At 39.5% G+C, this 27326-nt stretch overlaps 1 protein-coding gene and 1 long non-coding RNA gene across 10 annotated transcripts in view; one reads left to right on the top strand and one right to left on the bottom strand.

The window, feature by feature from the left end:
• Window positions 1-27326, bottom strand: part of GABRB1 (gamma-aminobutyric acid type A receptor subunit beta1) — a 123912-nt gene that overhangs the window by 14126 nt on the left and 82460 nt on the right. For all 9 annotated transcript variants that reach the window (XR_005601723.1, XR_005601722.1, XM_039550727.1 and 6 more), the window contains one exon: window positions 13991-14073. Coding sequence is in view for 7 of the 9 variants with exons in the window: in XM_039550727.1 (XP_039406661.1) it covers window positions 13991-14073 (83 nt within the window). In the remaining 2 variants the exon portion in view is untranslated. The remainder of the gene's footprint in view (window positions 1-13990; window positions 14074-27326) is intronic.
• LOC109144958 overlaps window positions 1-27326 on the top strand; it is a 54034-nt gene that overhangs the window by 7419 nt on the left and 19289 nt on the right. The gene's annotated exons all lie outside the window — the stretch shown is intronic.

A 27326-nucleotide genomic window follows, 5' to 3' on the forward strand; every position in this document is an offset into this window, starting at 1 on the left:
TGACTTCTGGCTAGCAGGCAATGAAAAACCCTTATTTTGGGCAGGAAATGCCTTAGCCTTCAAAATGGAAGAAAAGCTATTTCAGTGATAGGAAAAGTGGGTCTTGCCAGTACAGTGGCAAGTGTTAATGCTAGTTTGTTCACTGAACTTACCTGTACTGCCCAGGTATTCCCTCGGCAGCTCTTTTCCCATGTAATCCTTTTCCCTCTGCGTACATATCCATGTCACCAATTCAAATGCATACCTCTGCTTTTGTGACAGAGAGCGCAGCACTCGCAACTGGACCCGGATGTCCGAACACAAATTTCATAAAAGTCAGATATCGCGGGCCTGCAGTATTTCAGTGATGTTGACATGGCTGTCACGGGGTGGGCGCGACGTGAACGGGGGAACCCGGGGCTGCTCCGGCAGCGCGTCCCGGGGCCGCGTGGGGACGCCCGCGCTCTGCGGCGGGGCCGGCGCGGGGGATGCGCGGGGGATGCGCGGGGAGCCGAGCGCGTCTGCTCCGTGCTTCTGGAGGGAGCATGGCCTCGTTTCTGGGCTGACATTCCTAGCAGTCTAGCTCGCTTAATCAAACAGTTTTCCCAGGAATTCTGAGTGTGGTTCTGTTGACCTAAATAATAAGTGACCGCTAAAATTTTACTTATTTATTTGTTGTATAATTAATAATGGTCCCTGAAAAATATTTGCTCTATTTAAGCCGTTTTTTGCTTGCTAGATTCTTTTCCATCTTCAAAACCACTACAAAACACATTTAATTGCCCAGCTCGAGATATAAAACTTCCTAGAAGATATTGTCTAGAAATGAAAATACAGCGCTTAATGTGCCAACACTTATTTCTTTTTACTTCTAGAGCAGCAAGCTGAGAGTTCAAATGAGAACACTTGGTCAGAAGCACAACAGATCTAAAAAGTAACCATATACACACACGGCAAGAAATAAGTTATGTATAAATCTTGCTGTTCACAGAAAAAATATTTTAGAAATGTTGCTGACATTGTGATATAGCCAAGTTTAACAGTGTATGGGATGTCACCAGGCTGTTTTATTTTACATTGCAGCACTTATCTTATCAAATTCCTCTGGGATAAATGAGGATCTGTGTTACATTCACAAATACAAGTCATGGTTCCACTATCATTAGCAATTCAACAGAGATGTCCAAACAGAATCCCTTTTTCCTTCTGATTCTCCAGGGCAGGTAGCTCTGAAGCACCCAGCAGCCGGGTCTCTTCCTTTGGATCTAAATAGGGCTTTTCAAAAGACTACATTAATTCCATGTGCACAAATTAGTTGGCCTTGGGTAAGGACATGAGGCTGGACCCCAACCCTCTTCCATTACTCCCGGATTGTGCCTTTTGTAACAACTTAGTCTTTGTTGCTAAAAATGCTGTATTTTTTTTGTTATTATTCCTATGATTATATTCAAACAGGAAGATAATGCATTTCTTCCACACACCACCAAGGCAGTCCGTACAGTGGTAAATGTATTGTACTATTCCAACTTAAATCTGACATGAATGGTGCACCACACATTTGAAGACGTGTTTTGGAAATCAATGTAACTACTTAACATTAAGGTGCTAGAACTGCTTGAAAAGTCTCCCTGCCACCTGTGTTTGAGTGTGTGTTTGCATCTGTACTGAGAAATGTTTTCTGTTTTCACTGGGGATATGTGTTAGAATTTAGCCTTAGCAACAATGGTCCAAATGAAAACTTGGTTAGACTGCTGGAGTACTAAACATTGTCAGTTATTTAAGAAGGCTTCTCAAATAAAAATAAATTTTATGTATGGGGCAATGTCCCAGTTGGAGACATAACTTCCTATTCATTAGAAGCAGAAAATAAATGTTATTACAGCATAGTCACTCTTGCAAGATCCTAATTTAGTTCAAAGAGTGAATTATGACCTTGCCTTCATTTGCAAGTACCTTTAATATTGGATCATTGTTACTTGTTATCATTTTTTGCCAATGAGACTGATACAAACCTGAAAGTCCTTTGGGAGAGAAATTGTTTGGTTTTGCTTAATATCTGTTTAATGGCTAACACAGCAGGACTTCTCTGTATCACTGTGCCTCAACAGAGGAAATGAAGGATTCTGCATAAGTAGTCAAACTTGTATTGAAAATACCTTACCAGTGAGTTTGGCTCCTTCTACTGGATTATGCCAGTGATGGCAAAGGACCTAAAAGCCTAAAATAAATATAATGCAACGCACAATCAGAAATACACATTAGTATGTTTTAGCTAGTACAGCTTTCATGTGCAAGAGCTCCTCCTGTAAGGCATGCTGGAATTTTATTTTGTGTCCTGTTCACTAGTAAGAATTTAATTCTCATTAGCGATTAAAAAAAAAAAACCAAACCAAACTAAGGGATTATTAGGAAAAGGAAGCAAATGCAAAATTCTTTGTTTATGTTTCCATATACATTCCAATTCATGTTGTGCTATTTTGTGCAGTTTCCTTTCTTTGCCTGAAATAGCAATCTTAAGTTGGCTAGAAAGAAGGGCCATGAACATGATGAAGGACACACTTGATTCCAGTGAAGAAAGGACCTACCTGAGTCACGATTCTTTAGCCTGGAGGTAAGGTGGCTGATGAAAAAAAAACTCTGTAAGATCCTAAGTTAGCACGGTGAGCTTGAAGGGCACATGATTATTTACAGACCGTCAGACTTTCAGATGAAGAAAGCAGCAAATCATATGCCTAGTGGCTAGTTTGAAAGAAATAAAGGGAAATACAGCATGCAGATAAACTGCAGAACTCACTGTTTTCACTCAGGACACAAGCGTCCTGAGTTTATGCTTGTTCAAAAGCTGCCAGAGAAGGACAATAAAAATCTATTTGGGTTGTTAAATACAATGATACTATTTCTGACTGGATGTAGCAAAGTTCAGAGCGCTTACTGCAGGTGTTTACTGAGGAAATATCAGCACGTGTCCTATGCTCTGTTCTAGCTTCATTGATATGTTCTGCTGGCCACTCTCAGAGACAAGATGGGCAAGATGGACATTTATCTAAGATAGTACAACAGTTAGGGGTCTGACATGTTCCAATGCAGCCTGATTTACCCATCTCATTTCTTTCACCTTTACAACACTTTTCTTTCATCACTGGAGTGATGCTTTTTATCCTGGTGTTAAGAATCTCTGACTCTACACATCTCCGTGTAATTCCTGTAAATCAAACTGTGATTAAAAAGCATTGCTCATGCCCACACATTTTGTGTAGTAATAAGAAACCTGCCCATGGTAGCTCAGAGGCTAAAATGTCGTTGAAAACTCTGAAGTTCATTATATGCAAATGTTTAGTGCGCAGTGCCAGTGATTCAAATTTGGACTTGAATAATTTTGATGGCCTATTGTCTAAAATTTTCCACCAATAATATATTGGTTTTTAAAATTTTTTTTAGAAAGCAGATGAGAAGTATGTGTTTGTGACTGGTGTCCTCTTGTGCAGCTCAGATACTTGTGTAATTGTACATGTAATATGTACAGGTGCACAACTGCTGTCAACAGGTCAGCCCTGATACACACATCATATGTCAGTTTCTACAGACTTCTAGCAAGTTTCTTGTAAGCTAGTTTGAGTGGCTCTGAAGCATGAAGGTTTAAAATGGCACTTTAGTTACTTTGGTAGTTACATCTGCTGAGGATCATTTTGTTTAATCGCTTCCACACTTCTCAGTCCTTTGCCTGGATCCTCTTCTTTTGTGGGGTTGAAACTACCGAAGTTCTGAAGTCACACTGTTGTGTTCTTGTCTAAAAACTAGTCAACAGTGATTAGAGCAGAAGCTATGCATGAAGAGGTTAACCTAAACAGTCTCCTTGCCTTGTGTGTCATTTCACTGGCTGGTAATACCAGACTGTCCTTGAGAGCTTGGAGTTGGGAAGAGAGGGTTTCTTTCTTTCCAGTAGCAAGTGTCAGAAATCCCAGCCATCTTATCTTTCTTTCATTCTGAGATGCCTTTTTCCTGAATCTGTTTTGATCTTTCTCCTTCTCCCTTTCCTATTCTTCTTCTGAATGGACACTCTACTGGTTCCCAGCTGTATCTCAACTTCCAGAAAGGTGAATCAAAACTCCTGACCTCTTCTGGAGAGGTTTGCTTGCTTTTTTTCCCTCTTTCATTTTTTTCTTCTAACCTTTATTCCCCTCTGGTTTGATAAGGAGGAAGAAGAAATCCATTTTCTGGAGAAGGAAAATGCAGACCACACATTGTTTCTACTCTAGTCCTGGCAGCACAGGCTGGGAGTGCTAGACTCGGGATGAAAGACCTCAACATGTTGATGGAGACCTGCTCTCTCCTGAAAGTCCCATGTTGCAGTCCTTCCCCTTGTTTGCTAACTCAAAGGACTTCCACACCTCCACATGAACCTGACTAAGGTAACTTGCTTGCAGTGCTGTTAGGAGCACATTTTATGTAGAATTTATAAATCCAATGCAAATCTCTTTTCATCCCCACCAGTTTCTTCCTTCCTCTTTCTTTCTCATTTGAGCTGCTGTACAATAGATGACTCTCATAGTCTGAGCCATAATCCTGGAAGGTTTTTTTGACTTGAGTTGCTTTACAAAGTTAAAAAGGGAACAAAACTATTTATAAGCACATTATGTAAACATTAGCAACAGAGGTCCAGCTGCTTAGCATTCAATTAATTTAGTTCAGTCAATATTGCATGGTACACAGTTTTGTCTGCTCATATTGTAAACACATCTTGCCCTTGAGCACTTATTTCATTTGACTAATTAAGATCTACTTCTAAGTGCTCTCATTTTGTTGCCAGGCAGACTCGCCCAATTTTAGATACAGCTGTTGTACTTGGTGAAAAAGGCATTTGAAATCCACGTCCATCTGGTTGGTTCTCCAGTTTGTCAGGCCAAAACCTGCTCTTCTTTAAGGCAGCAGGGTCTCTGCTTTCCACAGGACTCAGACTGGAGATGAATCACGACACTGTATTTTTATTGCTTATGCCAGCGTGTCTTATACAAGTATACATATTTCTGTGCAATATTATGCTCCCATCTGAGACAGTGAAAACTCTTTTAAAATTTTAATTACTTAATTCAGGTGCATACAGTTTTTCAGAGAGGTAAATGTGGAGGTAAGTACAAGTCCACTGTACTCTGGCTTTTTATATAAATAGTGAGAATGAAGTTTTCATGGTGGTCTGCCCTTTCTTTTCTGATTTTCCTCCCCAGTGGGGAAAGAGGGGAGTGAGTGAGTGGCTGTTTCTACTTAGTTGTCAGCATGGTCTCACTTACTATTCTGACTGTATAAGTAGCTGAATTTTCAATTCATGAACAGTTGTAGAAAGATTTAAAGTTACACTGAGCTACATTAAAATTTTCATTCTGATAAAATTAAGAGTAATTCAGAGGAATTTGGCAATGCACATGCATTGTACATGTACTCTACATTTTCTGTGTGCATATTTTGCCAAAATAATTACACATTACTGAATTCATGTTTTGTGCTGAGAAAAATTTCTTGCCTGAAAAATACCATGTTCCCATGTTCCCTTGGGCAAAAACAGGCTGAGTTCAGAGAGGAGTGCAGTCCTGCACGAAGGAGATAACAAGGTGTCTGAGGTACTGCTATGATTGCCATTTTTTCTTAAGAGTAGGGGGTTTCTGTGGCTAAAAGCATAGGCTAAAGTCAAGGAACAGGCTTTTTGGGTGGTTAATGTACAACCTCTGCTTAGTATCTGCAGTTTTGTGTGGAGGGAAGCAGACATGCAGCACACACGGATTAATGGACTAATGTAAGGTCTAATGGAGGGGCAGCTGCTCCATGGAGGCAGAAGGTCCCAGGTCTTAAAATCAAGAGATTCTGAATGGTTTCCTGTCTGCCTAATCTTGTTGACACATATTCCTGGCCAGAGTAAGTGTGTGAAATATTTAAATTACAGGTTCTGTTGCTTTGACCCTAAATATGAATACAAGTAAGGCAGTCATGGTCTGTGTGGTTTTGATTAGAAATGGTAGAAGTTTAAATAGCAGGGTTTTTTCCCTCAGGAAGAACTCTCCATAGGTAATTTAGTGATCACAGAGAAACAGAATCACAGAAGCATAGAAAGGTTTGAGTTGGAAGGAACTCAGTTCCAACCCTCCTGTCATGGGCAGGGAAACCTTTCACTAGACCAGGTTGCTCAGAGCCCCATCCAGCCTGGCCTTGAATGCTTCCAGGGATGGGGCATCCACAACATCTCTGGGCAACCTGTTCCAGTGCCTCACCACTCTCCCAGTAAAGAATTTGTTCCTAATATCTAATCTAAACCTGCTCTCTTTCAATTTGAAGCCATTACCACTTGTCCTGTCACTACATGCCCATGTAAAGAGTTCATCTCCAGCTCTCTTGCTGGCCCCCTTTAGGAGATTTGAGGCATTGTGTTTTGTTATTTGTATTACTGCAGTGTCAAGAAGCCATAGATATAGATCATGGCAGAGACAGGATGGGCACTCAGAAGATAATTTCTCAAGATTTATAATACCTGTAAATATAGATGCATTGGGGGCAAGGCTTCATTTTCACAAATTGAAGCAAATCCATGAGTACCAGAATCTTCCAGTTTGTTTTGGGTTTTTTTGCTTTTATACAACAATTTACACCTTGGCAGAAGACAACAAAATATATAAACTATACTTATGGCTGTAATATTCTAGGACAACTGTATTGTCTCAAATCACAGTATACCAGCTCTTCCAAGATTGTTATATTACCAGGTGGAAAGATTATTTTTCCTTCAGCTCTGACTGCAGAAATACAGACTCATCTAAGAGCACAGCTGCTTCTGGACAAGTCAGCCCCTCCTCTACATGAATCCTAATTTTTTTTTAAAGCAACCTAAGCTTTTCCTTTTGCTGTTCCCCTGGCCTGAGGGGTCTCAGTGGCTGAAGACTGAGACTTGATGAGGCTGTGCTGGGAAGTGACTCAGCTCCAGCTTTCCTGTCCTCTGTGGTCACCAGGGGATACCCTGGGTCATCTATTGGTACCTCTCAGGTTACTGAGATGACACTAAATGAGAAGAGCAGTTGGTGAAAATAACTCTGCATTCCTCTGTGTGCAATAGAAAAGTGCTTAAGATATACCAGGCTTTGCTAATTTCATGTGCTCATATACTGGAATTGTTGAATGTCAAATATTTGCTATTAAAATCTCTGCATCCATATAAAGACAAGCTATACATCTTTTTGAAAATAAAAAGGGAAGCTCATATAGACTAAACTATCAGCATCTGAGTAACTTGTAAATTTGTGTGCAGTGTAAAAATACATTGTGAAAGTAACATAACTGATTTATAGTCTGCTGGGGAAAGAAATCTTTCCAAAGTGTGGAAACAGAGCAGTCACTGTGGCTTAACACCAGTGTGCTGTGAAGAATGAATTATTTTAGCTCAGCGGCTGACTTAAAAGATGAGTGGTAAGGAATGACACAAACTGAGCCAAAAATACATTTTAAATTTTGATGTGAAAAAAAGGAAACATGCAGTCCTACTTGGCTAATTTCTCAGTTTCAATATCAACAAGCTACTTGTGAATCTGCCTCTCAGAGTATCTAAAAAACAACTTGCTCAGCTTCACAGCTCTGTGCTAGTCTTTCTGTTCCTGTGATGTTTAAATCTGCTGCTATGGATGTTCATGCTGTAACTTTAAAACCTCTCTTGTTTTGCTGCCAGCATGTTCTTTGCAGCTCAGAAGAATGGCATGTCAGAAGTTAATGTGGATCTACAGATTGCTGTGTGTGTGCAGAGTCTCCATGGGCGATCCTTCTGAGAGTGTATTTGCAATGATACGAGCTCAGTGTGTGTATTCTGCATAGGGTATATGGAATAACCTAGGATCTGTTATCTGCATGCCTCAAGAAATCATAAAGTGACTTTCAAATTGCAAAATGTCTTGGCCCAGAGAGCAGTCACTCTGCTATCCCAGTGGGCAATATATGGGATAACCTTGGCAGCCTTTTGTGCTGATCTCCATTCCTGCTCTTGCTGGGGTGTTTCATATGGTACCGTCTTGTTTGTTTTATGAGTGTGCTATGATAAAGTGGGCTATTCTGTGTCCTGCTGTTGCCTATTCTTTTGTTAGGCTTTGTGGGAGCTTGAATACGGCATTTGATCCAGGGGCAGAGTCTGTGTGAAGCAAGGTGTTTTGTGCATGTCATAGTGCAGGCAGCAATGGGAGTACAGCAGGCATGGATGGAGAACCACCTGCACACTGGTGAATTGTGAATGCTGTGAATGGGATGACATGCTAAGAACATCCTATCACTTATACCTGGCATATTAAGTGAAGATGGGCAGGCAGGAACCCTTCTGACTTTTCATTCAGATAGTATGCAGAAAGATGCACTGTTTGAATGATCTGAGTTTTTGAACCTCTCTCTCTCTCTTATTTTTCCACCAAGTTTGAAAGGAATTTAAAGCTGAGTATGTATTTTAGAACAGTTAAAGGAATTGGCCAGAAGCAGAAGAGAGTTTTTATTCCCAGTGCTATGCTGTAACAACCAGAGACAAGTCAAAGTGGAGAAAATGAGGGTTTTTTTACCCAGGGTTTACAGGGCCCATGGGAAGCAACACATTCCAGAGAACAGGTTAATGGCTGACAGGTCTCATGTGAGAGCAGGGGCAGTCTGGCAGGAAGGTGAGTGAGAGAAGCTCTTCATTTACAGATATGGCAAAACCTAAGCAACTGGTATGGAGGGCTGCACTCTTTAAGAACATCGGACGTGGAAGCTCTTAAAAAGGCACTGGGTTCATCATCCTTCCAGACTTTTTTTTATTGGGAAGGAGCCTTGCAACCAGCTTTTAGAATACTCTGAGCAACAAGCTCCTTTGAGAAGGGAGAACTTACGCTTTCTGTAGAAGTAATTTGATATGCTTGGTGAGAAGCAGGATGAGACCAGATGCCCTTTTAGTGGTTTTGGATACTTTAGGGAAAATACATAAGTGGATCCAGCTCAAAGCTCTTGCTGCCTCAGGTACCAGAACAGCAATATTCATTAGTGAATTTTTATTGCCAGGCATGAATAAATTGCTAGATATCTTGTGCCTGCAGACAGGCAAAGGAAAAGCTGTATGGGAAAGCTTGGATTTAAGACAGGTTTTTCATCTCTAAAAAAATATCCCTCTTTGTTTGAGATGTAGGTTCTTACATCCTTGGTAGCTCAAATGCAGTCATACCCTGGATCAATGCAATCTTGTCTCAAGCAGAGAGCTGTGTTAAATCTGTTCAAATCTCATTCTGTCAGATAGCTCTGTGCCAACAAAGGTGATAAGGAATGTTTAGGTATGAACTCAGTTGTTTTTTTTCTGGTGACAAACTATGTAGAGGTTCAAGTGGAGTATTTTATTGATTTATTGTAATATCACTCTAAGTTGGCTGCACTTTCATAGAAGCATTACAGATATTTAGTGTTAGATCTATTTCTATATGAAGAAGGGACAGCCATAAAAACTGGAATCAAAACAGAATTGCCATTTTTTGTACTGTATCCAGCTGAATAAATCTTCCTCTTTTCCCTAAGAATCTCTGTTCAGGTTTCTGAGGGCTTGTTCAGTTCACCCATACAACTGGTTTCTAAGGGTGCTGCTGACAAGGCTAATGCATGGTTCAGTGTTGCTGTGTTGATCCCTGAATCATGCTGCAGCATTAACTGTTGTCATAGAGACACAGATTTTTGAGTCCAAAGGGACAGTTTTGATAATCAGCTCAGACCTGTTGTAAAACATATAGTAGCTTGCCAATAAGTAAATAATTTTGCCAAACTGGAGCACGGCTGGGAACTCCTGCTCCTGTGACAGTGAAACACATTTCACTGAAGTTTGTGAGATGCTGTAAGTAAAACCCCAAATGGGGATTTAATTTATTGTCAGAGTGATGCTGTCGGCACAAATTTTTTTCAGATGAGTGAAAGCCAGGTGCAAACTTAGTCCACAAGATCCTGCTGCTACTGTGAAACTGGCAGCCTCAGAGGGACAAAGAGTATTAGAGTAATAACAGTATTCTGTCTTACCCTCCAGGCAGTGCAGTGAGGTCAGCTCTTGTACTTGTAAAGAAGAGTGCTAGAGTGGGGCAGCTTTATGCAGTCAGAAGTCTCTGACAGACAATCTATGGGTGATATAATTGTAGCATTTTGATGCTACTGTCCCTGGTTGTTTGCATCCTCCTTCTGCTTTCTCCTTTATCAGTGTGTCTGCACCCATGCCAGTCCACAGCCTGTTGTGGCTGCTGCCAGGGACAGTGGACTTGTGCCAAGGCACCAGGTTCTGAACCGCCGTAGCAGTTGTAGCCCTTGCCAAAGGCTACCTGATACAGCAGAACTAGCAGCTGGGGGATTTAACATCTTAAATTGCCAAGCTGACATCCATCAGAGCCCATGTGAGAGTGCCAAGCAGTCTGTGTAACCTCCAGCCAAGTATTAAGTCTCCTCTTTTCCAGTATATGCTAATCTGTGAGAAATGGATTGTTACAGATCCCAGCTCCGCTGATGAAGCAGTTTCAGTTATAAAATCCCTTGATTCTGTACACAGAAGTTTCCAGTGGCCATCATGGTATTAGACACTGGAACAGGTGTAAAATGTCTGATATGGTCTCCCCATCTTCCACTGCAGAATTTGGAATAAGGTGAACGGGTTGGGTAAAGCTGTGAAAAATGCGTGTGAAGGAACATGTGCAGCCAAAATGCTCTCCTCCTAAATGTATACATTTCTCTCATTGTCAGCCATGCATACACAGCTTCTGCAGGCCTGTAAGATAGCTTCAGGAAAGCTGGAAATGCAATTTTTTAAATGAAAATAATCTGCTGGCTCAATATAGGCATGCATTATCCATGCCTTTGCTGTGCTGCTGGAGAGGTTTGATAATAGTGCAGTGTTTGATTCCTTGTGCTCTTTTCCATTCCTGTGTCACACAGCTGTTAAGCTGCTATTTGCAATGCCTGAAATTACTCACTGTTAAGTGTTATTAAGGAACAATTCTTATCACTTTAGATTTTCAGGGATGGTCTTTGGCTAATTACCACAGCATCCCTATGAGGTGAAATGGCTTCCTGCTCACAAGAAGTGTGATGTTCATCTATTCTTTGATAAATTAATCTGTGGGACTTCCTGGTTCCTCTGGAACATGCTCCTTCTGCAGCAGGAGTAAGTCACCCTTGAAAACACATGGGAACTCAAAAGACAGCCAGGTTGTGTGTGCTTCAGCATTGGTGCTCTGTGGCACTGCTGCACAGCTGTTGTGGATGCACTGGGAAGCACTCAGCTTTTGGAGGGGAAAATGTGTCTCTAGCTTGCTTATTTTAGAAATTGGGAAGCACCCTGGGACTTGCTGGGAAGCCACCTGCCTGCCAACGTTTAGGAATGAAGGAAATCCTGCAGCTCTCACATACAACAGTACTGCTCTGGAAGCTGATGCCACATGGGTTAAACCATATAACAGTGCACAGTAAAAAAAATAAACAAAACCACTTCCCAGTGCTTTGAAAATTGTTTGACAGTGCACATACTCACAGTATCTGTCTAGTGGTGAGAAATGCTGCTTGCTATTGCACAGACTTGCTTAGTGATTTACAGACTAGCTTAGTGATTACAGCACCACCTTCCCTTTTATTTAGGGAACAGTTCTGTCCTGGGATTTATTTAATTCCTGTCTGTCCCAAAATTGATGTGGATAAGGCTTTCTATCAAAGGGATATTTTTTTAACCAAAAAAATGCTAGCAGTTTTATTTGCATCCTAGCTTTGTGAACATTTGTATACTAGCACAATAAAAACAGAAGAGAAGCACAATAGCTGACGGGTGATGCAGGAGCTGGAAGGAGATCTTGAGGGTGGGAGTCTTATAAATTGGTTCTGTCATGGAAGCAAATGCCACATACCTAATATACATGGCATGAGCAGAGAAGCCGTGGTCATGGTTATCACCTCTGTATTCACCCTTTTCCATTTTTCCCCCTCATTATTTCAAGGGGGTTAGTGGGTACTACTAAATGCAGAGTACTCTTCAGAACTCTATTCTTCCAAGTATGATCAGTAATTTTCAAGAGTTTTAGACATGCAGATGAGAAGAACTGTGGTAGAATAGAAGGTACATTTTAGGTGGAGAATTGTCAGACACCACTGACACATCTACTCCCTGTGGGCTTCCAGTAGCAGGTAAGCACATCTGTGCTTTTGGAAAATAATTCAGTTGTTAGTAGAACTGACCTAAATACTCATGAGAAGTAATTCACTCTCCAATTTTGACCTGTTGCAAATTGTGATCAGCTCAACAAGTCTTAACGTATCAACATATGTATCTCTGGAGACATGAATTATTTATACAAGTGTTCAAAAGGTCTGAAAAGCAATTTTCTTTTGGGCACGTGTGACTGGCCACATAAGCGTCATGGTATTCTCTCATCCCTGATTGTGTTAGCATTTTAATTACTTATTCCATCTGATGCTAATTTTGATTCTTGGTGAGGTCTCAGTAGTAGTACTAACTCCATTCTCACTGATCATTTATCCCTACAAAGCTTCATTTATGTGAAAGCTTGTGAAAAAGAGGTATAAACCAGTAAAATGTTCCATTAAGCCAGTAAATAGTTTCATTATTTGGGCTGCTAGCTGATAAATGCTAATGTACTTTCATCATCTTCAGTCATGACTGAGCTGGGGACTACAAATCAACTACCTCCCAACAAATAGACTAAGGTATGAGTTCAATATGAAGGCAATGTCAGTATCGTCAACCATTTCAGATGCAGTGGTATTGTATTTATATCCATTTCCTCTGCTAATCAGGTAGCAAAGTGACTGAAGAGAAGCATTATGCACTTTATTTTGAAAATCAAGATATGACTCATTCTCCAAAAGCATCCATTACATGCCTTAGTAAGTTCAAGCCAGAAGATGAGCCAAGCAGCAGCAAGCAACATCAAGAAAACTGTGTTGTGCCAAAAAAAGGCAGGGGACTGCAAAGCCCAAGTATGGGATGACAACCATGCATCTTAACAAGCAACTTCTTAGGTCCTGTAAAGTGGTGGACTATGATGTTGCAGCGGGGATTACTGGTACATGTATAAGACAGCGAGGCCTGTGGAAAAGAATAGGGACTGATTCCTGATAGAAGTTTCAGAGATGTTTATTCTCCAGCCACATGGCCGGGGGACTGCTGAAGAACTGTTGCAATCACGGGAACACCAAACAACCAATGGGGAACGGGATTCACCAGGGAGCAGGGAAACCCCATGTCTCCCCCCCAGGGTCCCCCTCCCCCTGGACCCCATGCCAGGGGGGAGGAACCCCAGCACTATGACACTTGGACCAAGTTTTGAACTAGCAGAAAGTGACTGGGGAGATCAGCAGCATGATGGGAAACACTGGAAAGGGAAGCTACACGGCCAGCATAATAAAGATTCTTTCCAAAAACCTTCACAGGCACTTCTCTAAAAGCCACCGTCATAAAATATATAGAGATGGTGTTAATAACAAAAATTTGTAAGTGCACGCCTTGTTCCCATGCTCATGGAAGATGATAACAAAACTCTCATTAACCTTGGTGCTGAAGGATCAAGTTGTTTCTTTTTATAACTTCCAAAAGATTTGGTAACAGCAATTGATCAGTCCCGCCCCCGCCACGTGGGACGGATGTCAATCCTCATGTTAGAGATGAATGTGCTGAGATGAAGTAATTAATCCAGGTTCAGCAGTGATTAGGCACTGAAGATGGACAGTGCTTGATTGCTGTCCTCTGAATTAATCTTCAAAAAATGCTCTCCTCCCTTCCTTGACAAGAGATTTTGAAAGACATCTTATAAGCTTGGATCAACCAATATTGTGAATGAAACACATTTTGGCTTAAGTATTACAGAAATACATTTAGTCTGTTCAGTGTGCAAGCTCACTGAACACACAGTATTTGAACAACTTGTTCCTGTTTTGCCTAACCTGAGAATATAATTCAATTCTCAGCTGTCATTTGGCCAACCCCTTCCCTCCAGTAACTTACAACTTTCAATTTCTAGTGTGCAGTTTTGTTCATCCAGAGGATATCTGCGTAGATCCATCATGCAGGCAGCTGTTGTTGTGATCCTGTAAGAGGAGGGTGAAAAGAATAATGAGACTTGAAACCACATTTTACTTGCCTGAGACGGCAAGATTTTCTATAATGGGCTTTCTGTTTGTTTAAATACAGAATGGTATGCACATGGATTCCTGGCACGCAGTCGTCATACAGCTTTTAAACATGATTAATTTATGCCGCACAGTATAATGGTTACACCATAAAGCGTAAGACCATATGCTGAATGTGGAGAAGGATTTTGACTCAAAAGTTTATGTGTAAAAGTGTACAGTGTTTTGAAGAACATTCAGTGAGATTTCTACTTGGACATCTTATTTTTAATGTTCTTAATTCAGACATCTTCAAATGGTTTAGCCAATTGTTTTATTTGTAACTCATACTGCTGATATCTTTCTTTTTCCACTTCGTTGTCAGTTACTGCTGTTTTAATTTTGTCTGATAGGTGTGTGCATTTTCATCCATGCTGTGGAATACCTGGTAATACCTTATTCATTATTTTTATGGTTTCATAATCAGTTTCTCATTAGCTATGATAATTGCACATCACCTCTTAAAAATGGCATGAGGCAATCAAACACTAGTGAAATATAACATCGTACGGTGGCTACTTCATGAACATTGAGAGTAACTAAGATTGCCGGCTGGGTATTTCAGATCCTTACTTCTCCTAGAGGGCACATGAGTTGATATTTGGTCCCTAAAAGTATTCTCCATAGCCTAACACCTTTTACAAGGCAGTTCCTCTCCTTTTGTTAGACCATAAATCACAAGAGCATCTGAGAAAATACTTGCTGATAAGCCTGTGACTGTGTGGGAGGAAGGTTAAATGACTTCATGAGGATAGGGGTCAAATTTTAGCTTCTTTTAAAGGTCCCTTTGAGAAAGACAATTAGATCAGTCTTTTCAAACTCACAAAAGTGAGTTATCACCTTCATTTGCTTTATTTATTTATTGGTGATAGATGGGTTCTTAAATGCTTATAAAACTTTTGAAGTTGTGAATGGGCAAACTTAGCTTGTAATTTTACTGGTGTCTCTCTCCTTCTCTCTCCAATGACTTCTACCAGAGAAAGGCAGATGACCTCTTTTCTTGATCTGGATTTGGTCTTGTTGTTCCAGTTCCATGTTAATGAATACCAGAGGAACACATCTGGAGATTTTACTTTTGATGTGCTGAAAGTCAAGCACACTTACATGCTCTGTTGGGGGGATAATCCTTGCTGTCACTGAACTGACAGAATTTAAAAGGGGAAAAAATGCCACATGCTTCATTACTGTGACATGCTTCAAAATTTCCTAAGTCTACAAAATCCATCTGTCATATCTAGTATAAGGAACTTCTAGCAAGGGCTGTAATGAGAACCAGTCCATGAAACTACTCTGGAAAACTGTGTAAAATACCATGAAAGTGATACATTTATACTTTTCTTCAGGCTGATTTTGTCACATTAAACAGAAATGCATGTGTCTGAACAGGCATTTGTGATAAAAATTCATTTGCCGTAGAGAAGGTCTTCATCAGTGGTAGGACCTCCTTTAGATTAGCCATGTACCCACTATACCTTACTGAGAGGCATTGAGAAGACATGCAGTACTCCTTTGTCAGACACCTGCTTAATAATGCTTAAGATCACACATAACGATACACTAACATTAGTCACAGCTAAATGCTTTTTAATGAAGGTTTCATAGGGAAATGTTTTGTTCCCAATTAATAAACTGGCCTTTATGGTAATACAGCTCACCCCTATCAACCGGAGTGTTTTCTAAACCACTGTGGTAACACTCCCCCTGCCACCTACTCAGGCTGCTCTGTGATCTCAGGAACTCCCACTAGCCTTGGCTTTTGAGCAATGAGTTGAGTGGCGAAGCTTACCTTGACCGTGCCAGAAATTCTTGCATGGCTAAGGTGGGCATGGCACTGTCTGTACCAGGGACTTCTGTTGCCTCCCCAAGGAGGGGAACAAGAGATAATCAGTCATCCTCTGACAGTCTTGGAACATTATTTACCTGAATTGTAGCCTGAACGGAACAGTACCATTGTTACTGACCCTTTTAAGAACTCCAGTAATTACCAGCTTGGATTACAGCCGGGATAGAAATTCATGACTAAAGCCACGCATTTTGTGACCCTCTAAGCATCTGTTCTAAGAGAGGCCCTTTGAGCTCTTCCGGACTGCAGTGGATGCACCCCTCTCTTACAGGGACACCTCTCAGAGCTTTCCTATATTTGCGGAACCATCACTGAAAACTCAAGGTGGGACCTGCACTGACACCCCCACTCCCTCCTCAAGGCTCTAGCCTCACCCACAGAGAAATAACAAGGCATCTAACATTAGTATTTCATTGGATTTGAGGTTAATTTTTAACAGGTATATCTTTGCAAATTTATATAGACACAGCCATTGTGTCTGTACATGTTTGAGTGTGTGAAGTGACTGAAATACACTATAGCAAGTATAGCATGAATGTTGACATCTTGGATCTACAATTAAGGCGCTGTTGTAGCTGTAATAAATTCTACTGAATCCTTTTATAGATAGAAAATTAGTTATGTTAAATTAGTTATTAAATGCTGCTAAATCCTTTAGACTAAACTGTATGGGACTGAGATTGCAGTCCTAGACTCTCAGAAGTTTAGCAAGCAAGGAGGCTCTCTCTGAACCTCATGGCTCAACAGGAATCATGCACCCTCTTCTGCACCCTTACACTTTTGTCTGCCTGGTCTCTGTGTATATCATTCTAAACTGATTCTAATCTGATTTTCATTAGTATGCTTCATCTATGTAGTAAGTAACAGAGTAAACCTTTCCAGAGCACTTTGTGAAGCTGTACTTCCACAAATTTATATTAAACCTGCTTTTGCTAATATATTTGACAGAGATTTTTTGAGTAATCTTAACCACCCATTTGTGATAATCAGTTTGAGTGGCCAATTATTCCTTATGGCAGGGTATCTGTACTACTGACTTCTGCAGTTTTGCATATTTTCTGTAAGTTACATTAGCAACAGCAATTAGCTATTCTTTATATCATCAATGCAAATTGATAGTGCAGTAGTAAATAATGTGATTGTTTATATCTGAAATTTAAATATTCTATGTAATTTTTTTTCCTGACATTGTAATTCTGACAACTGTACTGTCTTCTCCACCAGCCTGCCAACACAATATGGTCCCTCCTAAAGCTGGAGGTGCTTAAAATTTATTGGGAATCTTAGGCTTCCTTGAAAATAGCTACTTGTAATTGCAGGAGTGCTTCAGGATTTAGCAACCCTCATTACCTGTAGTTCATAAATCTGCCTTTCAAGCATGTTTCTCACTCTTGATAGAGCTCAGCTGTGTAAAATTGCTAATGGCATTATGCTCTGGATAACCACAAAACTTATTTAAGCAGATAAATTAAACCCAGATGTAATCATAGTAATTGCTGTCTTGAGGAAAAAAAAAAAGTCAAATATTTTATTATAAATAGAATAAAATCCCAGACCCGCTAGTGATTGCACTCTCTCTGGGTGAAGAGAGTAACTGATGGCTTGCACATGCACCAGAAGCTTAAAAATAAAGACATTCAAATGCAGAATACATGGGTGTAATGGCAGGAAGGGAAATGCAATACTCTGAAGATAGGGCAAAGCTGCAATAAATCTGTGTTCAAGAGGATTAGACCTGTAAGTTCCTTGGCACAAGCAGTTTGTGGCAATGGCAGAATATCAGGAGGCTCTGTAAATGTTTAAGTGGAGGATTAATCCTATACTTGAAGCAGAACTATTTATATCTCAAAGTAGGATATGTTTCTCCCAGACTTTCCATTCTTAAAACACATTTTAAGTTCAGGTGTTGGGGTTAACTTCTTTTGTTTGTACAGTGTATTTTATTCTACTCTCCTTACATTCTTTAGGCTCATTTGGATAAAAATGCTAAAAATGGCATTATGCAAAGAAGACAAGCAGTTAGGTGGAGGTATATCATTATGCTACTTAATTTCACTCATGTCAGTACTCAGACATTCTGAGATGGAATGAAGTCTGAACTGCCAACAAGCAAGCTAAATAGTATTTGCATAAAAGCAAAATTAACTGATTTATTTTTTTTAAATTTTGGCTTGGGGTTCAAGTTATTTGATCCATGGCTTAGCTTTTACTTTGATGCCTTACTCTCTGAATATCATATTCTTACTGTATAGTCAAGATATTTTTTGCTAAAAATAAAATTCTATGAAAAAAACCCACTGATGCCCATTATTTGCAAAACTGACTTCCTTAAGTAGTACTGTCAGAGATTTCCCTGCAGAGCAGCAGGTTTTGTAGGAACAAATAGGAAAGCTTAATATTTTGAGTTAAATCATCAATGAGCAGTTAAAGTAAGTTCAGAAGGAATACAGGAATTGGATTTATAGTTCCGTACTTAGATAATTTCCTCAACATGCTCAAAAAGCTGATCCTCAATTCTTGGACAAGAAATAAACACAATATTTAAGTCACCAATAACAACTAAATGTGAAGATGATCAGAGCTAAACAATGCAAATTCTATTGTGCAATGTTTCCTTCATTTGGAGGGCAGGTATCAAATTTTAATATGTTTGTTCTTTTTCTGTCAGTCAACAGAGCATAAATTATAAATGTACATGAAGATATGAACTCGGATGGACTAATTTTTTTTCCTTAAAAGCTAAATAAAAACTTCAAATCAAATAAAGAATAACCATGCTTCTCTTAACCACTGTAGTGCTAGGGCTCTAGTACATGCTGGAAGTAGACTTTCATATTCCAGGTATAAAATTGCTTTTATTAAATCAGTGTTAATTTAACTTCAGTGGTATCAGGGAGCTTAGTCCCCTAGCAACATCAGAACCCAGATCCGTATCCCTGGTGTAATTGTTCTAATTTTTCTGAAACCTGGAAGAATCTTGATGTTGAAGATTTAGTGGGATGTTTTGTAAGGAGAGTTATTCAAGGAATAGAGGAAGGCAGAAAAGAATGTACATTTATTCTTCAAATTTCTTCTCTGTCCAGGCCATTAGTAAAAGGTTTACAGTTAAGATACCTGCTGATACCATAAATTTCCAAGCACAGCCTGAGTGTTTGACCCTGGGAGAAATGTCATCTCTGCACCTGAAAACATGCCCAACTTCTAGTGCCTGGAACAGCCTACTTGCAGGGTGTACATTGAGCATCAGCATTACTGGTTTGGTATTGGGTATTTTATATAATGTAGTGTGCTCTTGGGAGATCTGTGTTCAACAGTCTGTGTGTTGCTTGTGTGGTCAAGTTCCATTAAAGTCTATTAAATTCTTTAAAAAAAGAAGTTATGAGTACTAGTAAAATTGGCAAGGGCCAAAAGGTGATTAAATAATAATGCTTTCACAGATCTCATTAGAAGCGGAGAGAAAATTTGCAATATTGGGTCCTGAGCAATATTGGGTCCTAAGCCAAAATTTGCAATATTGGGTCATTAGTTTTAGATATGAGTACATGATCATGTGGAAATTTTTGGTTTTTTTAATTAGAAAACTATTATAGTTTAGCTAATTTTACCAGTAGGACATATATTTGTGACTCCAGGGTGACAAGTTGTCAACTGCTAGGTCACTGCTGTAGACTGCATACTTTGAGATAACACTCAAGTTTATAAGGAAAGCTTTTGTATGGATTTAGGTTAGCAAGTACAACACACACTTCCTTTTAATCTTGCTCAGAGAAATCATAGAGTTGAATAATCATGACAAAATAAAAAGGACCTTGAGGAAGATGTGTAAAGAGAAATACACAGCTCAAAGAGGTAAAGCTGTACACAGCTGAGAACAAGGTCTAGTATGGGGGGGCCCAACAACCTTTATAATATTGGGTAAAGCAACCTGTTCTACTTAAGTTGCACAAAGATGGGGCAAGGAAAAATGGGTCAGACTATGGACTGTCTGTTGTATTTTATCAATACCCTGAACTTGTCAGTGTTTGCTTGATTTGCCTCTCCTTCATCTTTGTTTTTTGTTGAGAAAAAAAAAATTGATTAAAATTCAAAAAGAGGTGAAAATGCTTTTAAAATATGGAAATCCTGTGGTGTGCCTTTCTGAAAACAATGTATATATGTCTATATATATATGTATGTATATGTTTATGTATGTGTGTAAATAAAGATGCTATGTATATTTTGGATTAAGCAGAGGGATGTGGATATAACACACTGCAGATAAATATTAGGTCAATTATTTCTCACAAGACTTTATTAGAACTTTATTGTGATTATTTTAGGCAGAAGTGCCCAGCCAGCCTGTGGTACTACAGTGACTGGTCACCATAACCTACTGTGCCTCTGGTCATGCACTGGCCGACCTTCCTTCAATGCAATAACCAAGTGTGTCTCCAGAAGCCATCTCTTCCACTGCTTGAGGACAGTGGCAGTGGGGAAAGGTGTCTCAGGGGTAGCCTGCATGTTCTGGCTACAGTTCCCACTGGCCTGCAATGCTATATAGCCTCCTCCACCCCTGACATCAAGTTTCTTTCCTCCCAGTCTGTCCTTTTAGTTGCCAACATCAAACCTTGAATGAAATGCAAGCAGCTCAGCAATAATGTTGGTTGCCTCGGGTATCAAGGTCTTGAGCTAGTATGCTGCAGCCAGAAAAGGACACATGGTGAAATTTTGCAATGTCTTTCAAGGGCTGAAACATTGCTTTTAAGATAAAAAGAGCTGCAGTAGTCAGCAACAACCCCCCACACTCCGCCGCAAAAAACCCAAACAAACAAACCCACAGCAAACTATTGAAAAAAACTAGAAGAAGAAATAATTAATAGTAGCACTGACTAGTGCTGTAGCACAGTAATGGTCATGGACCTGTGCTGAGACCTGGAGGAGTCATTCTGAGTTTGTCTATCCTTGTGTGGCTAGTAACACTCCTGAGAGTGAATAGACTTGTCAAATGTAGAGGAGGAATATTTGGTTTTCTCTGAGGTGTAAATACAAATGTCTGTTTTCAAGCAAAAGACAGGCATGAAAAGTTAATCTGCGGGGTGTCAAATCAATCAACTGCATTGGCTTGAAATAAGAATGTTAAAAAAAAGAACAACTTAATGAAAACATGACTGTTCCTATTGCTCTTTCCACTCACATATGTTCTTCTCCCCAAAAGCTACTGAGTTGTCTGTCTGGGCTGCTGTGTTGTCCTGTAGGTCCCTTGAGACACTCCTTATCCCGTTCCTATTTCCCCCTGGTCATACCAATTTAACAGCTGTCAAGACAAATGAGGCAGAATTTGCCTGAATTGATTGTTCTTGAATCAGTTTACCAGCTGGGCTCACTGTTGGGCCCTAAAGATGGTTTAAATGACACCATCTCTGAAGAGAGTAATGATGGTGAAGAACAGATGAAGGCAGTGCTCCCACACAGTGAATTTTGTCACGTTATTCCCATGTCAGTGGGAATATTCACCACCAGTGAATTGCCATGGTCAGCTCATTGCTGGTAAGCTGCCTGAGCTTTGTCTCAGACAGAAGTCCTGGAAGAGTCAAAACTCTATTCTTAAACAATGTTCCCTGTCTATCTCAGCAGCAGGTATCCTGTGGTATACATTCAGTCTCGGGCAGGGGCAAGCCACTGAGCACAGTGACTGTGTCTTTATATGCCCAAACAGTTACAGGGTCTGATGCAGGGCGTGTTGATTGGAATAAGCACGTGCCTAGTCTTGCTGTTGAGGTCACTTCAATTACTATTGAGGTTGCTTCAATTAGTATTCTTTAACATAACCCAGGCATTACTTTATCACATCTGTTTTGTGCCTACAAAGCTATGCAATGGTCAAATGCTCTTCTGCTAGACTGAACTGACTGTGAATTTGAAATCTGTTATCCATTTGCTGTTTATTCTCCCCCCCCCCCCCCCCCCCCCGGTTGTATTTACTTCCCTTGCTGTTTTTTTGTTGTTGTTTTGTTCCTTTGTTTGTTTGAATGATGAAGGGTTATTTTCTGGAAAAGGTCACTGCTGATCTTCCTTTAAGTATTCCAGGTTCAGCAATCTCTTGTGGCACTTGAAGTTTGTGGGTTTTGTGATGAAGGCATTCAGATGCAGCACTTTGCAATAATGGTGTTGTGATCCATAGGACAATACAGCAGCCTAAGAACTGCCTGCAGCAAGTGATGTCCTCAGGCAGAATTCTCTGTCCCTTACTCTGATGGGATGTAAGCTAATGGTATCACTCTCACCTTTAACCTCTCTTCTGAATGCAAATAGATGTTATCAGGTGTGTTAAACAGGTGTCGCTTAATGCTTATGGGAACACTATACTTTTGTATTTTATGTCCCGCCTGGCAGTTGTTTAAAAAGGTGTGCCCCTGGAGCCGTAGATCACTTTTCTTTTTTCTATATTTTTTTTTTCACAGAAAACACTGACTTCTACAGTCAGTGCAAAGTAGGAGTGTCTCAAAGGTTATATAATTTTCAATTAGAGTGCGGTGTGCATGAAAATATTTTGAAGAAGGGGACATCACATTTCAGTCGCCTTGGCGGATTTACCTTGGTACTCATAGTAATTGTCAGTAAATTAATCATCATTATTTTGCTTAAACTCTTGATGAATAGTCTGACTTTCAGCTGCCAGGACTCTGCCTCAGAGAATAGCTACATAGTTACACAGTTAAATAGTTACGTGGTACTATCACAAAGTAGGGATGGGGTGAGGAAATTACCCGGAATGCAGACAAACTGACTTGCTGGCTTCTGCTTTTCCCGAGGGGAGAGTCTGAAGCTCCAGCGTAGCGGTGGCCATAGGAGGCAATGGGAAAGGGAGAGCTCATACGTGGAGGAGGTGACAAGAGAGGTGGCGAGAGAAAAGGTCTGGGAGAAAACATGTTGCTCTGACTGAATTAGAACCTTCTAAAATCAAAATCTTGAGGCAGATACGTACTTTTTAAAGATAAGGTAAGACCTTTATTCTGTTCTGATGTAGTGCATCAGAATTAATTCAGAGTAGAGTAAAGATGAACGGTGGAAGAATAAAGATGCTTGTAAATATCAAGAAATAATAATTTAAAAAATCACTAAAATTTTACAGAGTAACCTTATAAATATTTAAAAAAACCCTCTGTATTGATGCTTGTAAGCCAAATTTCAGTGCAATGAGAATTTTTACTGCACAGCTATAAACCCATGAAAATAAATTTTATAATATAAATCCCAAGAGGACTATAACCATAGCATGGCAAACAAGATACTTCAATAAAAAGTGCCTTAGAGTTGGAGCTGAAATTTACTGCAAATAGTAATTTAGTCTGACAGTGCAAGTATGTTGCAAGATAAAAAGAAAAAGAGTGAGCCAGAAGTGCTTAGCATAAAGGAAGGTCCAAGAGAAAAAAAAAGTCAGGTAAATGGTTTTCAATCTGGTTTGAATTAAAAAAAAAATAAAGGTGATAAATCTGTAACTCTTTCAATGTCTCTATGCAAACCTTCTAAAAGTGACAAAGTGAAAGACAGGTGCAGATAATATCCACTGACCGGAACACCCTGCTCAGCAGAGAACAGAGGTCCGCTAGATGGCAGCAGTGATGCTAGTGTCATTTGGTATCTTCACGTTTTGAGTTGTTGTTTTTTACTTCAAAATAAAACAAAATTAGACACCAACATACTTATTGTGTGTGAAAGAAAGACATGAATATGTTCACTCGTCCCCCCTTCTTTGGCAGAAGCAGAAACTAGGCAACATCCTCAACATGCAGCCTAGTTTGGAAGGCTTCAAGATGTGCTTGGTCAAAACAGGGACCAGACATATTCCTGCGGTTTTTTTGGTTGGTTGGTTGGTTGGTTTTGGTTATCTTTTTTCTTTGTTTGGTTTTGGTTTGTTTGGGTTTTTTTGTTTGTTTGTTTGTTTTGTTTTGGGCTTTTTTTGTGAAAACAGATGCCTGATCAGGCTAAGCATCTGTTTAAGACGTGAACTGCTAGGACTTTTGCTGATGGTAGGTGAGCCCTGCTTCATTTTTTAGCTATACAGAAAAGAAAATTAGTAACTAATGAATTGCAGAAAATTTTGACTCAAGATTTTTAGGGCTTTATGTTGAATATCACTTGAAACTACACTCCTTGCTCCTAGGAGAGCACACCAGACAGGGAAGGGGAAGGCAGCATTTTCTATAGGGGTCCTGTAGAGAAGAGAAAGAAAAGTAAGAAGCAGAAAGAACCCTGAGGCAAAGGAAAAAGGGCTTCGACTTGAATCTGTAGTTATTTATATAGCTATGCTTTTTTACAATGAGCTCACCTATGAAATCTATAAATGACATGTATCAGCTAGGAAAGAGTGCATTAGAAGCAGTAAATGGCATTTTATGGTATGACACTGCTTTGTTTGTAACTGACTAAGACCTAATACTCATTAAAATATGCTTTTGTCACTTAGAGAGTTCCTAGATTATCAAGCCTTTACAGACCCTCAGGCAATTCTTAATACAACGTGTGATTGATTTCTGAGGGTTTTCCTCAGGTCTTTGATATTCACTATTTACCCATGTTCTCCCATCCTGTCCAGACAGTAAGTACGCCTCAGTTGTTCCAGATAGGTTGCTGAATATGAAAACTAACAATTCCAGCCAACAAAGCAGGCAGTGCAATTATGTCTGGATACATATAACAGAGGAAACTTGTGTGCATCTGAAGGAGCTGAGCTGCTGCAGTTAATCCACCACGTGTGGTGACTAATTCCTTTGGAGAACTGAAAGTGAAATGAAAATCTTGCACTAGGACTTCAGTTAGAGAATTTTAGGTCTTGCCAAAATATTGATTCTGCAGGCAGTATAAAGTGTGAACAAAGATATTAGATTGCTTCTTTTGCACACCTTTGACTTCAGAGGAATGATTATGTGATTTTTGTGTAGAAAACTGATTGATGACCATGCCCTGTCAATGGATTGTAATGAGTTTTCATTGTATTTGTCCCAAGCCTGATTGTGTGAATCAGTTTAAAGTATGTATTACTTCAAAGATATTTCTAGTTGTAACATATTATTAATCCTCAGAACTTTTTGAATGAGCATAAATTAACTATAACATTGAAATAAACCTGGGACAGTGGGGCATTTCTGTTACTTTAGTACAGCTTTTTTGTTGTTCTTATGCCATATCTTTCACTGTGAATTGTGCTATTGAATCAGTTAAACAGTATAGAAATAAAAAATTGTACCCTGACATTCATTTTAATTAGAAAACAGGAGTTCAGATACAGTGGAAAGTGAAGGACCTTTGAGTCATCATTCATACTATTGCAAGTACTGCCTCATGAATTTCTTTCACAGCCTGATCAACGTTTGTCTTGGGAGTAGTAGGGCAAATCAATAAATAGGAATTTTTTGGGGAACCATGTTTTTCTGAGACGTCACACTCTAATTTGAAGCATGGATTGATTTATGGATGGTGTGTACCGCTTTGCCTTTGGAAAATACTGTCCAGTGGCTTACACAGCACTTTTCCCTATTGTTGTTTACTCCTTTCTGGACAACAAGTACATCTCCTTTTTATTTTCTCAGTATTTCTTTTGCTGGCTGAAAAAAATTCTCTGTCCTTGTTAAGCAGATATATTTCATTTCCCAGATGCAGCAGCACTCACTACATGAAGAGACTCCCATCCTCTCATTTCCTCCTTCCATGGAAACTAAAATCCACTACTGTCTACCAGCAGAGTTACTGATGAGACAACACCTTGAATTGCCTTTGTGAATCTGTTTTTGTCGATTGCAAGTTAAAGTGGGTAAGGTGGTAGCTATTTCAAGTGACTGAAATAGATTAGGAAGTGTTCACCAAATCAACCTTCATTAGCATCCATTAGAGAGCTGTAATGTCTAGTAGGGAAATGGTCATGGTTAACTTGGAGGGGTCTGGGAGAGACCTTCTTAAACCAGCACAGCATCGCTTAGGAGCCACGTAAATATATACACACATATGTGGGCTTCTCTGTGTGAATTATTTAGATGAGCTTGTCCTTTTAACCCAGTTCTTCAGCTGGGCCTGCATAAGATAGAGAAGAGAGTGAGCCCCAGAAAGTGAGTTGCTCATTTGTACTTAGAGCATTCAGTTTCTCCTGACTGCCAACACTGATGAGTCATGTGCAGATTTCATTTCATCTGAGTTGCTCACAACTTCGAAAAGAAAATTGTTATTTGTGCCAATGAGATATTTTTACCCTAAAATGACTGTTAACTAAAGCAGTATTGGTAACTTTGAATGGGTAGGGGGTGAACATTTTCTAACTGGATGTTTTGAAGGGGGGAATATTTTCACTGTTTTTGTCTTTCAGTAGTGGTAGCTGTTTTACAAGGTGGATAGCAGCTCTGTATACCAAAAAGGTCTTACAGGGAAGAAAAAGATATAAAAATTGTAAGTGGTGCTAGAGTAGAATATGCTTATTTATTCATTTAACTTTATTTATATTTAGAGAGGCAAGAATAACTTACTCCAATGTTGATGCTTTATACTGGTTTATTTGATTTCGGATATTCTTTATATCAAAAATATAATTTCTTTTTTACACAATGATACTTGGTGCTCTTTTATATTCATTGAGTGCTGGGTGCACCAGTGATCCAGCAGACTGATACATAGTTGAGTAGCATGTTGAATGCAGAACATCTGTCACTAATCCTCTGCAACCTGAACATCCCTCAAAAACAGAGCACGCAGACTTGTTATAAACGGTGTGATTTCAGGAATTAAATACATATTGTTTGGGAATTAAAATATATATTTCACAATATAGAGAAATGTATATGTTCTATAGATAATATACATGTTTAAATGCTTTCCCCATGAAATCTTGGAAGATGCTTATTTTGTCTGTCTGCTTTTTTCTGCTTTTCTTTTTTTTTAATTTCAATTTCAAAACATGTACATTGGTTTTAAAAGTTTCATGAAAGGATATCCTGGTTCTACTCAGAATCTACTAGGCATTCTAATTTCTTCTTGTGACAGAACATTTTTCAAATGGATGAATACAGGACAGCCAGAAAGGTGGGTCTGTTAAAGTAGGAGAGCAAGTGGTCCAGCTAAGTACTTAAATTAGTTCAGGTAGCCCACTCTGTGCCTTGTTACACAGTACAGTCATACCTTTTAATACTTAGCAACTTACACGGCTGGCAGGTTTTAATATGTGAAATCCAAGAAAAGGTATGAATGGAATCTCTTGGTACTTTTTCACACATTAATTTTTCACGCATTAATTAGAGCTGTTTTTAGAGTACTGTCAGAGAAAGGCTGGCTAAAGAACACTTGGATTTTTCACTAAAATCGTGAA

Source organism: Corvus cornix, chromosome 4, assembly GCF_000738735.6.
Source record: "Corvus cornix cornix isolate S_Up_H32 chromosome 4, ASM73873v5, whole genome shotgun sequence".
Taxonomy (NCBI): Eukaryota; Metazoa; Chordata; class Aves; order Passeriformes; family Corvidae; genus Corvus; species Corvus cornix.